Source organism: Schistocerca piceifrons, chromosome 8 (genome assembly GCF_021461385.2).
Source record: "Schistocerca piceifrons isolate TAMUIC-IGC-003096 chromosome 8, iqSchPice1.1, whole genome shotgun sequence".
Lineage (NCBI taxonomy): Eukaryota > Metazoa > Arthropoda > Insecta > Orthoptera > Acrididae > Schistocerca > Schistocerca piceifrons.
In genome coordinates this window covers 468,949,644-468,964,275 of record NC_060145.1, presented here as the reverse complement: position 1 = coordinate 468,964,275, position 14,632 = coordinate 468,949,644, and the positions used below count along the sequence as shown (strand labels likewise).

At 38.3% G+C, this 14,632-nt stretch overlaps 1 protein-coding gene across 2 annotated transcripts in view; it reads left to right on the top strand.

The window, feature by feature from the left end:
- LOC124711598 (homeobox protein slou-like) overlaps positions 1-14,632 on the top strand; it is a 141,732-nt gene that overhangs the window by 110,088 nt on the left and 17,012 nt on the right. The window contains exons 9-10 of one of the 2 annotated variants that reach the window (XM_047241755.1): positions 6,265-6,495; positions 12,679-12,845. In XM_047241755.1, coding sequence (XP_047097711.1) covers positions 6,265-6,495; positions 12,679-12,720 — 273 coding nt within the window. In that variant the 3' untranslated portion in view covers positions 12,721-12,845. Of the gene's footprint in view, positions 1-6,264; positions 6,496-12,678; positions 12,846-14,632 lie in introns of those variants that run through there. The other variant, XM_047241754.1, reaches the window with a different exon arrangement.

Here is a 14,632-nt window from a genome sequence, read left to right as displayed (position 1 = left end):
AAAACTAATAACATTTCAGTCTTTCGTGATTATATGACTATTTTAATTCACTTGCTAGCTCTCAGCCACAGAAATTCGTTTTGTTTTCATTTGACGTACGAGTTTGAAACGAAGAAGAAACAGCAAAATCACTAAATCTAAACACTGGTCACATGGAGACTACCGTCATCTCCACTGCTACCAATGTAAAACTTAAGTTGCAAAGAAAATGCTCCATTTACAACAACAACAAAACAAGTGCCCACATAAGTGTGTGCCAGCAGCAGAAGTGTCAAAAGCTTGTTTCAGCAGTTCTAAGAGAGCGCCAGAAAATGGTGTTACGGCACGTGCGCAGCTACAATGACGTAGGAAGCCCACATGTTCGTACCTATATAGCATTAAGAGATGTCCTAAAGGACAAAGACTATGCAATACTTTGTAACAGCAAAGTAATTTCATTGAGCATGATGTCATAACTGTTTTTAGGTTTGTTCAAGCAGTTGCCAGTGGGCTCAAGTGGGCAGACCTGAAGTTGCGTAAGGCAGTGCCTTCTCCTATTTTGAAGTGTGGCTGTTAGTTGTATAAGTACTAGCTTCAAACAGCCATATGCTACGTGAAAACAAATGAAACCCAAACACATTTCTGTGGCTGGGAGCTATTAAGTGAATTAAAATACATTCACATAATTTAATTATGGAAGACAAAAATATGTACTAGTTTCAGTTTTCTGATTTTATTTTATTTCCATGTTATTGGGAATCAAGCATTAATCGCTTTGCAGAACAGTGAAGTTATTCTTGTTGGCTTGCTGAAGAAATTTGCCTTTTATTAATCTTCACCGCAGAGGCAGTCTAATTAATCATTGTCTAGTTTCAACTGTTTGTCGAATTTCAGGTGCACATTTTCATTTTGTGGCATAATGCCATAATAAAGAATCAAACAGGATATAATACAATATTGGTATTCCAAGAAAATTGGTTTCCAGAAAACACCTCTGAAAAACTTTACAGAATTTTACATATCTATTCCCTATGAAAACAATGTTTTTGATGACGGGACATGTTTCAACACTAGTCTGGTGTCTCCTCTAACTTTGATGTTAATTTGTTTTGTTTATGTCTTTACGGAACACAGTTCTTCAGTAAATTGTAGACTGGCAGCACACTGTGTTTTATCATTGAAACTCCACACAAGGCATTATATTTACTTCTGGAGTAGAATAGAAACTACCAATTATACAGTTTCTTGACTTCACAAATAAATGTGTTCATTGTTTATACGGTTCAGAAAAGTCATAAAAAGGTTATTGTTCTTAGTTCTTTTGCACACAAACAAGCAAGAAATTTGTGTGTGTGTGTTTTTTATCCCCTTATTGCAATATTGTGTGGATGTAAACCTGTTTGGAAATGCTAAAACAACATAGCAGAGTATGAGTAAAAAAAATCCATGCTAAAGCCACCATTTTGCAACATATCAGGGTACTTTGAGTTGTAAAGTCTAGTTTTGAAATTAATGTTGTGCCAAGGACTGCTTTCTTATTTTGCATTCCTTATTTGGCTAGAATGATGTACAATACCTCCGTATGTCCCCTTCGAACAATATGCTGCAATGCTGCAAATGGTCACACAATGCCCCAATAGACACGAAAATTCCAAAGAGAAATGTGACGGAAGGTGTACGAGCAGAGCAGTCACAGAGCACGGGCTTCCTGCGTCATCATTGCTGCACATGTGCAGTAATGCCTGTTTTTTGAAGGTCTCTCTCACAGATGAACCTATTTCTAACAGTTCATTGGAAAATATTGCAACTGGCAGTTTGAGAAGCATTACTTTCAAAGTAAATTTCCTTTTACGCAAGATGAATTGTATTATGTGTGAGAATGTGCGATGAATTTCTTAAATCACAGAGCTCTTGACTCTCATTCATAATCTAACTCTTTGAGGACGAGTCAATTAGAAAATTTTGGGTCCAGAAACCAGACATTTATGTCATTATTTAAAATTTTTCTGGCACATTTGTGTTTGATACATCTTAAAGGGTTGTTGTTGTTGTGGTCTTCAGTCCAGAGACTGGTTTGACGCAGCTTTCCATGGTACTATCCTGTGCAAGGTTCTTCATCTCTCAGTACCTACTGCAACCTACATCCTTCTGAATCTTCTATTCAATACCTCCTCATTAGTTATGTGATCTACCCATCTAATCTTCAGCATTCTTCTGTAGCACCTCATTTTGAAAGCTTCTTAAAGGGTAAGCTTTCAGATATAGTATTGGTCTTTATATGCATGTCTTACAGGGTAACACATGTAAATAAAGACCAATATTATATCTGAAAGCTTAGCTTTTCTTTTAGCTGTATTATATACATATCAATTTAAACCATGCACTTTTCCTATTCGTGCATTCAACCTATTGAACCGTGATGTTGCTATTGGGTGATTACATCACGTGGTCTATCCTCTGAATATTTGCTGTCATTGATTGGCGAGATCACATGATTGGCTGATGAAAGTGCATCGCAATCTGAGTTTCAACATTTTGGAAACTATTGTGCTGCTTTTTGTGGAATTTGTATTTATACTTTCATAATATGAAAATATGCAGCGTACATGTTAACTGTGCATTGACAATATTTTCAAAATGCAATTATTATTATAAATATAATTTTCTTGGGTTTTATTCCCTAAAGTACAGCATGGTTCTTCGCCAGTCAATAAAATCTTTACCATTCAAAGGATTGATGGGAAAGTATATTGTCACTTAATATGGAGAAAGTATATTCTAACGAAGGAAAATGTGTGTTTTCACCCAGGAAAAAGTGTATTTTTAACTGGAAAACCTGGTATTTGAGATTGCTTAAATAATGCTGTTTCTTTGGTGGCTCTCTAGAGCGCACTAAGAGACCGACCCACATGGCTCTGGTAAGCCAGCTTGTGAACAATATGTGTCATCAGTGAAGATACATTACTCCTCCCTTCTAGGGGGTGACAAAACCACATACATAGATACAAACATTTAAAATAAAAAAAAAAATTAGACAGAAAAATGCACCGGTACGATGGGGGGGGGGGGGGGGTTGGAGGAAACTGATTTGCACAAAGCACTGAGATTACGAGTCATGGAACACACCAGTGATGGTGATGACTTCCAAAAACAGCAACTGCTGTAGCATGTGGCAGGCAGGTGAAGGTGAGTAGGGGCGGAAGTGATGGGGAGGCAGGTTGGCGCACCGTCTCCCCACTTGTGAGAGGCCATGGGGCAGGGCCGGGGAAAGGTCTCCATAGTGATGTCCTCGTCGAGGTCTGCGGTCAGCACCAGAGGTGTCAGTGGGGGTGTCAGAGATAACAACTTCACAAGCTCCAGCTATGGAGGTGGTGGCAGTGGCAGCTGCAGCTTCAGGTGCAGCGGGGGCTGCACCAACGACAGCAGTTTAGGAATGGTGCGGAGGCAGAAACCCCAGATGCAGTCTGCCAGGCAGCAACCCCCTCTGTGGTGTTATGAAGCCAATAACACCAATGAACATGGCTTCAGATGCAGCAGGTGAAGAAGCGTCTGTGGTTGCTGTGCATGTAGCAGCTCTCTACCGGAGTGAAATTCTACGAGCTCAAAAAAGGTCTAAAGCAGCTCAAGGCACGTGCCAGGCACATACTTCCTCATCTGAGTTTTAAATGTCCAAACCACGTATTTGGCTTCACCATTAGATTGAGGAGGAAATGGGGGAGCTCTGAGATTGTGAACACCCCTAGCCTTACAGAAAGTCACAAATTCTTGAGAAACAGACTGGGCCCATTGTCGGTAACCATGACATATGGCAGTCTCTCAGGTGCAAAAATCTTAGACAGGGCCAAAATAGTGGTCGCAGTGGATGTGGATACATAGGGAAACTTGGAATAGGCGTCCACTACCGATTTAGGAAGGGCCTAACAAAATTGACATGTAGATGCTCCAATGGATGCTGCGGTGTTGTCCAGGGGAAAAAAGTTGTCTGCGGCTCACCTGTTCCTGAATACAGTGAGTGCAAGCGGTGATAATCCATGGAATCTGTTGGTCAACTACCGAGTCGTACAATGCAACAGGTGTCTGTCACTCCTGGATAGAGAGAGAGAGAGAGAGAGAGAGAGAGGGGGGGGGGGGGGACTCTTTCACGGTAATGTGGGCCAGAAAACTAGTAGCACAATCTATCCTGTGGGAAAACAGAGACGAAAGTCAGAGCTGAGGGACTTCTGTTGCTGATACAGAACTTGATCTGACACTAAATTTATGTCGTTGACAATGGAGAAACCGAAAGCATTAAACATATCTAACTTGAAAAAGTCTGCAGTATGAGAATGATCCGCAACAAGAAAGGTGAGAGGGCAAACAGCAGATTTGTAAGAGGAAGGAGCAGAAAACTGATCTAAGATTGGAATCTTCCATGAAACCGGTGTGAGGGGAGGGGAACCCAAGTCCACGTACTTTTGTGCATTTACTTAAGTCACTCTAACTCCTGTGCCCACTTGTGCTTTTAGCAGTTTATTTAACACACCCAAGTCAATAAACAATTTGTTTGGGAAAAAAGTCATTGTAGAGATAAAATTCCTGTCCATTGGTACCACTGTGTCCAGCGAATTTGAAGAGGAGCTACACGCCGATGCAGTGTGGCCTTTCTTTCGACACTTGTTGCAAAGCGCCCAATTCTTAGGGCACGCAGCACACTTGTGTCGGATGAAGTAGTGCAAGCAAGATGGGAGGGGGCACGCAGCCACTGCAGTGGCGCAGTCTGTTGCTACTGTGCCTGTAACCGATGCTGCCCCATGCGGCACTGAGTCGAAGGTTGTACTGGTGCAACGGCTTCCCCATTTCCCCGTCATCCAGAACAGTTGCAGCATCTCTAACAGTGGTTGACTGAACAATTTCTGATACCTCCCCTCATGTGCAGCAATCTGATTGCCTGCAGCCTGTGACACTTCAAAGGAGTGTGCTGTATTGAGCACATCCGTAAGCATCAGACTCTCACATTGAAGTGCTTTTTTGCAGACTTCCCTACCCGGGACCAGACGAACAATAAGTTCGTGCACCTTGTGATCAGGATAGGATTCGTGATGGGTACTAGTGACAAATTTACGACAATGGCTCAACCGGTGTAATTTTGCAGCCCAGGCTTTGTAAGATTTGGGCATTTCTGACCAGCGGTAAAATTCTACAAGCGTCACAGTGAGGTACACACTGTCACAGTAATAGGTTGAGAGAAGCTTGCACATTTCATCAGATGATAAGCTGGCCTGTTCTTGCAAAGGCACCACTTGGCACAACAATTGATACATGCACACGAAAGCCAGGAAAGAAAGAAAGCCCTACTCAGGTTTGCATCACCCACAAGAGAAACTTGGAAATGTTAGAGTAACCGTGTCTTTTAGGAGTCCCAACTTTCAGCTGATTCACCATATTCTGTAAAGGGTGACAGCTGCACTGACAGGACAGTAACCTGCTGTGAATACGCGCAGATGCCACTTTCCTGAGAGTGGTAGCGAGATTTTGTTGTTGTTAGCGAAAGCTTGCCACTGGTCAATGAGATGTTGCAGTATTTCTTCCATGGAGATGTTCGACAGGTGATTTAGCATTGATGCTAATACACAGAGAAAATGTAACCCTCACTTGTCGCAAAGTTTGTTATAGCAGGAACAAACACGATGCATGGAACATAGCAAGAACAAACACGATGCATGGAACATAGTACTTTACATAGCAACACGTAAGACATAGGTTGTGCATAGCACTGAACACATTGAGTGGACAACAGTAATACAGTATAAAGAATAGGTTGAGCACTCATTTGCAGTCACTTAAATAATGCTGTTTCGTTGGTGGATCACCAGAGCATGCCAGGGGACTGACCCAGGTGACCTCTATAAGCGGGTCTGTGACAGTGTATGGGCGTGCGCTCTCTGCAATCGTGCAGCACATCGTGAGTGAAGGTACATCACTTACCTCTCAGAATTATTTGCTGCTTTGATCTTTTTACTTTTCGTTAAGACTGTGATCTTCTACTTCTACTGTCGCTTCTGTAGGTACCAAAGTGTATAGCTTATTAAAATTTGTGTTTAGAGTTTAAATCCATTGCAGCATATTGAAATTATTGTTGGTTCAAATTATTTTAGTTCCATCGTTATAATTTCTTCATATTCCATCGTTATAATTTCTTCATATTATGTTGATGGTATACAAGGGTATTAAATGAAGCAGTACTCTGCAATCAAAGAAAGAATTAGTCAACTATAAAGTGCTACTATGTATTTGCATTTGTTTCAGGAGGAGGAGGAAGTCGAGGAGGAAGAAGAAGACGATGATGAGGACGACGATGACGATGATGAGGATGAAGATGATGATGACGATGATGATGATGAAGATGAGGATGATGAGGAAGAAGATGATGACGATGATGATGAAGATGAGGAACCAGATGATCAGGATGCAGCTGACGACGATCCTGATGAGGAAGATGAAGAAGACGATGAGGAGGAGGAGGAGGATGACGAGGATGTAAGTGTGAAGAGATGAGAAAATATCAATCGTACACTCACTAGACTAATAAAGTATTCTTCTTTGCCAGAGTGGCACTGTCTACAGCTAGGATATGTTGTCAGCATTACTGATTTCTGTGCCTTATTAGTTTTATTCTAGAGGTAGACAATTCTGAGACAGCTTTTTTAATCTAGTATTCTTACAAAACTTATAATATTATTTAGTACGTATGGAAATATTAACATTCACATAAACCGGCACAGACTCAGTTCTAAGATCACAGTCAGTTTGGTGTTCACTGGGGCTTTTATTCCACTTTAACTTTCAGATGATGTGGGGGGAAGGTTCCATTTATAATCGCTTCTCCATAATGAGGGATCTTGTTTTGACAACGGAAGAAAGTGACTGTGACTGACTGACTGACTGACAGAGCATTGGGCTCTATCCCCTTGTGTCATTTGTAAAACTCCCTAAACAAAAACTAAATGGAGTTTATTGAACTTCTTATGATATTGCCCTTCTGATATTCAATTTTGTTCTATTTAATTCACATTTTGTGTCAATTTCATGTGTATGTTGTTTTATCCTTCTGATATTCAATTTTGTTCTATTTAATTCACATTTTGTGTCAATTTCATGTGTATGTTGTTTTATCCAGTTGCATTTACTTTCAACCATTCTGAAGATCATGATGAGTAATATTAAGTCCTGTGGTTTGTATTTCATTATGTCACATGCTGTCAGTAGTGTTTAATTTTTGATGTCTTTTTTTTTTTTCTTCCCACCATTAACTGTACCGTAGTCTTCCCCTCAGCACAGTAAATAGTATGTTATGCTATTTTTTTCTTTAGTTGCTTATCTCAACCACTGGTCAATTTTCAGAGCTGTAGAGCAGTTGATGTTCTTTTTGTTTGAAATATCAAATTCTGAACCAGACATTCTTCACTGTGAGCACAAATTGCCAGTTCACCTAATTTTCCCAACTATGTATGTTCTTCAGTATATCTTGAATTTCACAAGGAGATATGTTGTTGCATTTATAACATGTTTCACAAATTGTGTTTAGTCAGAAAGGCATTATTGTTTTCAAACCAATGCATTGTTGAAATTTCTATAAAATATGAGCAAAAATCACTTTTTCAAGCTACATAAACAGTCAGCGAGTTACCAAGGTGTTTGAGATATATGTTCAAAGCAGTAATATGTTACTTTATCCACTCTTCTCAGAATGTACATTCTCAGAATATAGCATTAAACCTCTCCATGATTCACTGTGCTTCTTTGTAGTGTCCTCGAACGGAGTTCAATAAGCATTTCCACAACACTCAAACGCTCACTAAAAGAACTTGTGACAAAGTTTGCCACTGCTCTTTCAATTGTCTCTGTCTCCTGTATTAATAATGTTTTGTGAGGGTTCCAAACTGACAAGCAGTATTCAGGAATCAATCAGTTGAAGATTTTGTTAATTTGTCACATTAAAATTCGTGCAGTTGCCAGTAATAGATAAACTGCCTTGTCATATAACTAGTTTTATGTGAATGCTGCACTTAACTTTGTTTCAAGCACATAACACTAAGTATTATATGATAGTTAAACTTTACAGTGATTAATCACCAATTGCATAATTGAACAGTGGGTCTTTACACACATTTATGCACAGTGCATTACTTGTCTTAGTTTTTGGGTCAACTACCAGCTGCTGCACCAAGTGGTGACACCTTGCTCTTCTTCCTACATTTTCTTACAATTTTCCAGCATTAAGACTTCATTATATACAACACCAGCTGAAAAGAGCTTTATGGTATTTCCAATGTTATCTGCTATGTTATTTATATACGTCATGAACAGTATGGGTTATACAACAGCACTTCACTGGGATATGCCCAAAGTCACTTTGATATTCAGATCATTTCTTCAGAAGAATGGAACTTTGCAGTCATAAAGGGAAAAAAATCCTTTCTCTAGTCATGCCCTTCATTTATTTTTTCTTTGATACTGTTGCGCCCATCAGTCCAAAGACTGATGTGATACAATTGTCCTTACTAGCCTGTCCTGATCAAATATCTTCACCTCTACATAACTACCATAGCCTACATCCATTTGAACATAGGTTTAATGTTCGAGCCTTGATCTCCCCCCCCCCCCCCCCCCCCCAAGCACACTCTCTCTCTCTCTCTCTCTCTCTCTCTCTCTCTCTCTCTCTCCTTTCCCAAATTGACAATTCCTTGATGCCTCAGGTTATTTGCAAGTGACAGATCCCTTCTTTTAGCCAGGTTTTGCCTTTTGTAGTACATCTTCAACTGAGAGAAGTGATTAATAGAATGACATCCACTTCAGTTGTAATAATGATTTATTCAATCTTCGACCAGTTTCAGGATGTGAAAATCCCATCTTCAAGTGATTGGTGTATTTGTGGGAGAGGACCAAACAGCGAGGTCATCAGTCCCATTGGATTAGGGAAGGATGGGAAAGAAGTCAGCCATGTCCTTTCAAGGGAATCATCCTGGCATTTGTGTGAAGAAATTTAAGGAAATCACAGAGAGCCTAAATCGGGATGGCCTGATGTGAGTTTGAACCGTCGTCCTCCCGAATGCGAGTCTGTAGTGTTAACCACTGCGCCACCTCGCTCGGTTGTCTTGAAGTGTATAAAAACTGTAACACACAGTTGGAGAGGAGGGAGGAAATATAACATAACATGTCTGTGCAAACCAGGGGAGCAGACTAATGAAGCAAGAGGTCAGGGGGTGCCGAATGTCGCAGGCACGAACAGTGTGCAAGGAGGTAATCTGAAGACTTTATTAATGAAGGTATGGTAAATCAGGACTGACTGGTCCAAGAGCTTACAATACTTTATTTAAGTGAATAATAAAATATAAACAAGCCATGAGTGGGTGCCAAGCTAGATAACTCTCAGGCATGTAAACAGAGTGATGTTTTAGCCAACAAGGTAACGGTATGTGGGCAAAATGAGTGAACAGAGGATAAGAAACAGTAAAAAACGGTGATATAAAAAAGAATGGTAAAATAAACTATGCCAATTAAACCATCATCATATTTGTAGGATACATTACGGGATCAAGTTACGTCAAATGAAATATATAAAAAACTATCATAAAACTCTGAAATGTTAGTGGAACTATGAAAGCAGTGAAATAACAAAATAACATGGTTTGGCTGAATACCCTGCATCATACAAAACGTTACTGATATGGAAAGATGATTAAGGGGTGAAATAAATAAACAAATGGAAGTTCAGAAAAATAGACTTGAACATGTGACATATTATTTAAGAAACTTATAGTTATTTAACAGTACCATATGTAGTGGTTTGCTAATTTAGTGTGCATAGTGGATTTTGGTTCAAGTTGCACAAAATTTCAATTTCTTCAAATAAATTAAGGATTGATCTGTTGGCTATAGGTGGAGTATACTTAAGTTGTTGTTGTTATTGTTGTTGTCTTTAGTCCTGAGACTGGTTTGGTGCAGCTCTCCATGCTACTCTATCTTGTGCAAGCTTCTTCATCTCCCAGTATGTACTGCAGCCTGTTTTTTTTGTATTATGGGTAGAATGCTTGTATGGTTTTAGGTGAATAGTTAACACAGATAGTGAATTACTTACATCCAGGTGTTCTTTGAACCGAATGATGAATGCACCAATTATGGCGTTTTACTCAGTATGTTTATTTATTTATTTTTTAATTACTTTTTAGCGCTGTTACTGTATCACTTTTAGCTCATTGTGTCCTGTTAAGCCTATGTACCATTTCGTTGTTGCCAAAAAATAAATGTCAATTTTTTTTTACATATCTGAGAATTACCTAGCGTGACAGCGTACCGCAGATTGTGTATGTTTTATTATTCATTTAAATTAAGTATTGTAAGCACTTGGACCAGTCAGTCCCAATTTTCCGTATCTTCGTTGATAAGGACTTAAGTTTATTTCCTTGCATACTGTTTGCAGCTGCAGCTACCTCCAGACCTCTGATGTGATGCTTCATGCTGTCCTTGTTGGCATTCATAGCATGCAAGTGCTTGATGGTGGACAGTGTGAGAACACTGTTTGGTTTTGATTTCTTTTTCCTTCGTTGTACCTGTCCAGATATTACATTTTTAGGTCCATTTGATTATTAGGCCCTCTCCTCTTTCATCTAGATCCATCTGAGATGTAAGGATTTGGTGTCTTTGTACTGACTGGCCTAACCAAATGTCATGTGTGACCAAATAAAATAAGTGAGTCACTTTGTCTCATTAGCCCATTCTGGTTTTTACAGATGTGTTACGTTATATTGCCTCCCTCATCTCCCACTGTGTTTTACGGTTTTTTATGCAGCTGTAGATGTGTCTTTAACATCCAGAAATCAGTCATGGATTAACAAATCATTATTACAACTGAAGTGTATGTCATTCTATTAATCACAATTTCCTCATTAGTTGTTCGATCTACCCATCTAATCTTCACCATTCTTTTGTATCAACACATCAGATGTTTTTGATATCTACATTGACTGAACTGTTTATCATCCACATTTCACTCCGTACAAAGCCACACTCAATACAGATACCTTCAGAAATGACTTTTCTTTATTATGGTGCACAGAATGTACATTGAAAGGTCAGTGCATTCAACCATTTATACGCCTCCACCTTTCTCCGAGAGATAGTGGCATGATTTTGTCTATTTGCATTTTCAGTATATTATTTTTTTCTGAATATTGCTTCCTAAAAGTAAAATTTAGATAATGTTACAAAGTTTTGTGTGAATTTTCATTGCTCAGCTCTTTGTTTGACTTGACCTCATTCTGTACCTTTTTGGTTGCACATGGATAATTCAGCAGTTTCAGGTGAGCAACTTATGTTTGTTTATGATGATATTTTGTTCATGTTCAGACATCTGCTGTAAATACAAAAAAATGTGAACCAAATAGTGAGGTATTTGCATGGTGTTTTTATGATGTTTAGGTTACACTGTGTGACCATAAGTCTCCAGACACCCACTAATGCTCATTGTGAAGGTGCCATCCACACAGCTTAATTTTGCTACTATTGTAGTGTATACTTTTTACGGAAAAATTTCTGCTAAATACTTAATTTGTTTCCACCTTTCTAAAAGTGTAGTGCCAAATTTTTGGGTGAATTGATTTGGCATGAAACAATTGTTTTTTATCATTGATATTTGATAGGGTTCACGTCAGCAATTTGTGTTGACTAGTCTAGTAAACCCACATTATCTTCTTTGATGTATGATACGTCGGTCTTGGATGTGTGGAAGTATTATCGTGCCAATACAGGAAGTTCAGATTGAAAGTGTTCCTACATGATGATAGAATGGCATTGTCCAAAATGTTTTATATGCACCTGTATTAGTTTTGCTATTGATCAAAATGCATTGCATGAGACAACCATGCTAATCAGCACCAGACCATTACACAAACTCTACTGAATTTCATTATTGCTGCAACAATTTGAGATAAATACCATTAACTGAATTACCTGTCAGTGCTTGGCATAAAATGTCAATAACAACATAAGAGAAACACTTATTTCATGGTAAATACAATTTGCTGGGAATCCACAAGGTTCACTCTTGACTGTCTTAGTACCAGTTGTGACTCATCACTCTTAAAAACATTCTTCCATTGCACCTCAGACAGTGATTTCGTTGTTTGCCCTATCCGACAGACATCGGTTATTTATTATTGAGGGGAACAGCAGCAGCAGTGCAATATTTTTCTACTTAATAGTTCATTTTATCGATAACTTCTGTACCTAAGCTGCAGCAGAAGTCCTTTATAATAGCAGGCAGGGATGTTCGATGATCGGTGTTCGGTTCATACTATATTCTTCAGAGTTTACATATCAGTAAATTTGCAAGCTCTTCCATTGTGGTGACTGGATTTACTGCCTCCCTGATCTTTCCATAATAACTGCACTATTGGGATCATGTAAGTACTGCGACATCACTGTGATGTAGTACTTGATCTTGAGCCACTAAAATCAGACCCCACTCAAAGTAACTCAGTTATATCCATTGACCTTTTCTAATCTGTGATGCTGATATATCATGTTTACATTTGTATGCCCTTAGATAGATAACATGATGTCATACATAACGTGTTCAGTGGGGTTTCTAGAGACTTTTGGCCACATATTGTATGTCAGCAAAACATGTCAATGTTGACTTGTGGTTATATTATTTTACAGGAAAGGAGAATACTGAACAGAATATTCAACAATTTCCCCTGAAAATGGAGGGTTGCCAAGTACATAAACAAGATAACACATATGATGTTATGTTTTTTTGAAACTAAAATGAAAACTTGCCTTATAAATTGAATCTTGATAATGTTCAAGATGGTGTCAAAAATGTAATGAACAAAATTTTCTGCATCCATTGCTGATGCGGAGCCATCTACATCGGCAAAGAAGAAATATTTTTCTATGTTTAACTACTCTTTTCAGAGAAATAATCTGAAAACTGTGATCAATTCTAACATTAAGAATAAAACTTATGCAACATATTTTCAAATATTTTGCTGATAAATGCAGGAATTGTGAATAATTGACTATTGAGAGCCTATGTTGAAGGCTGCGTAATGAACAAGGCCACCATACCATGTGAAGTAGGAATTGCAAGATGTGTCTAAAATATTCAGTGAATGGACAGCTGTATGAACATGAAAGTGTGCCAAAGATGGATAGACATGCCTAGAAGTGTTACCAAATGTCAACACAGTAAGGTGAACCAGACTGATCTGGTGACTGAAAATTCAGATCATATCGTGATGGAACGTCCCATAAATGCAAAGTTTTGTCACAAATTGTGAATAATAGCAACTGAGCTGTCAGATTTAGAGGCAAGTGTACAGAACAGAAACCATAAAAAGGAAATGTTTCTACAATTGATTGACACGCATTTAGGGCACCATGTTGAGATTGGCTGCCAATAGGCCTGACACACGACATTGAGCGAATTCGATAGTCACCTTTGTTCGAGGAAATTTTTAAATTATAATTCAACAAGATTTAGGAAAGCGGAATGTCTGTTCATGTTTGGTGGAGTGCAAGTTGTTTGATTACAGAAGGAAACTGCTAGATATTTCATTGACACATTTGACCAACATCCATCTTTTCTGTAAACATCATTTGTGATGGTGTAGCAAAGGCATCCACCGTGGTCACATTGTGCCTGTTACTGCATTACAGGTTGACAAAACATGTAAAGGTGTGTGAGATAAATACTGGCAATTTCCAGCCAAAACTATGTTGTGGCCAGTAAAGATTACTTTGAGAATGAGTAAAGATATTTTGCTTATACCTTATAATTTATGATTTTGTAATACCATTCACCAAACTTTTTGGACTCACATTGCAATTCAAGTTAACAGCAAGCTGAGCAAGGGCATGTTATTTTTCTAAAACTTCCCATTCAAGTGGATCTGCCAGATGTGAGAGATCATTCATAGCATATAATCTTAGTTCATCAGGATGATGCACAATTTTAAGAACAACACCAGGTGGACGCCATGGTGAATTTTCAAGGCAGCTAGCATCAGAAGGAGTTAGGATAGAACTGCAAAAGATGGTGCTTAAACACAAGACAATAAACTGTTTACACAGTTGTAGATAATTTTAAAGAATAAAAATAGTTAGCAGAAAGTGCTTTGTGTAAAAATAAATATACTTTTTTTTTTTCATGCACACTGGATTCTTCCAGTTCTATGTGTAAAATGTTCTGTATTATGCAACATTGGACCAAAATTAATATAACGCTGAAGACATATTCCCAAATGACACAAAAGTAATCTGATTTGTGGGAATATTCACAAAGTTACCAATTTATTAGCTATCGACATGCATTTCTTTTGGCTTATCCGGAAATTAGAAAGATTTCATGTAATAAATACATTTTTTTAGGATAAAAGAACAATACTTGAGTGCCATGTCAGTTTTTACAATCACATGAACTTGACAAAAAGTGAAATGAGCTGATTGGTTTACTGCCATGAACATTTTAGAGAGAAAAAGGACAAAATTATTATTTAATAATTACATACTTTTCAAAATACTGTGACATTGTTTATAGCATCTTGCTGCCAAACTTACCAAGTATTAGGTAAAAATGTCTATGTTATTGGGGGAAAAAATGAATTTTCAT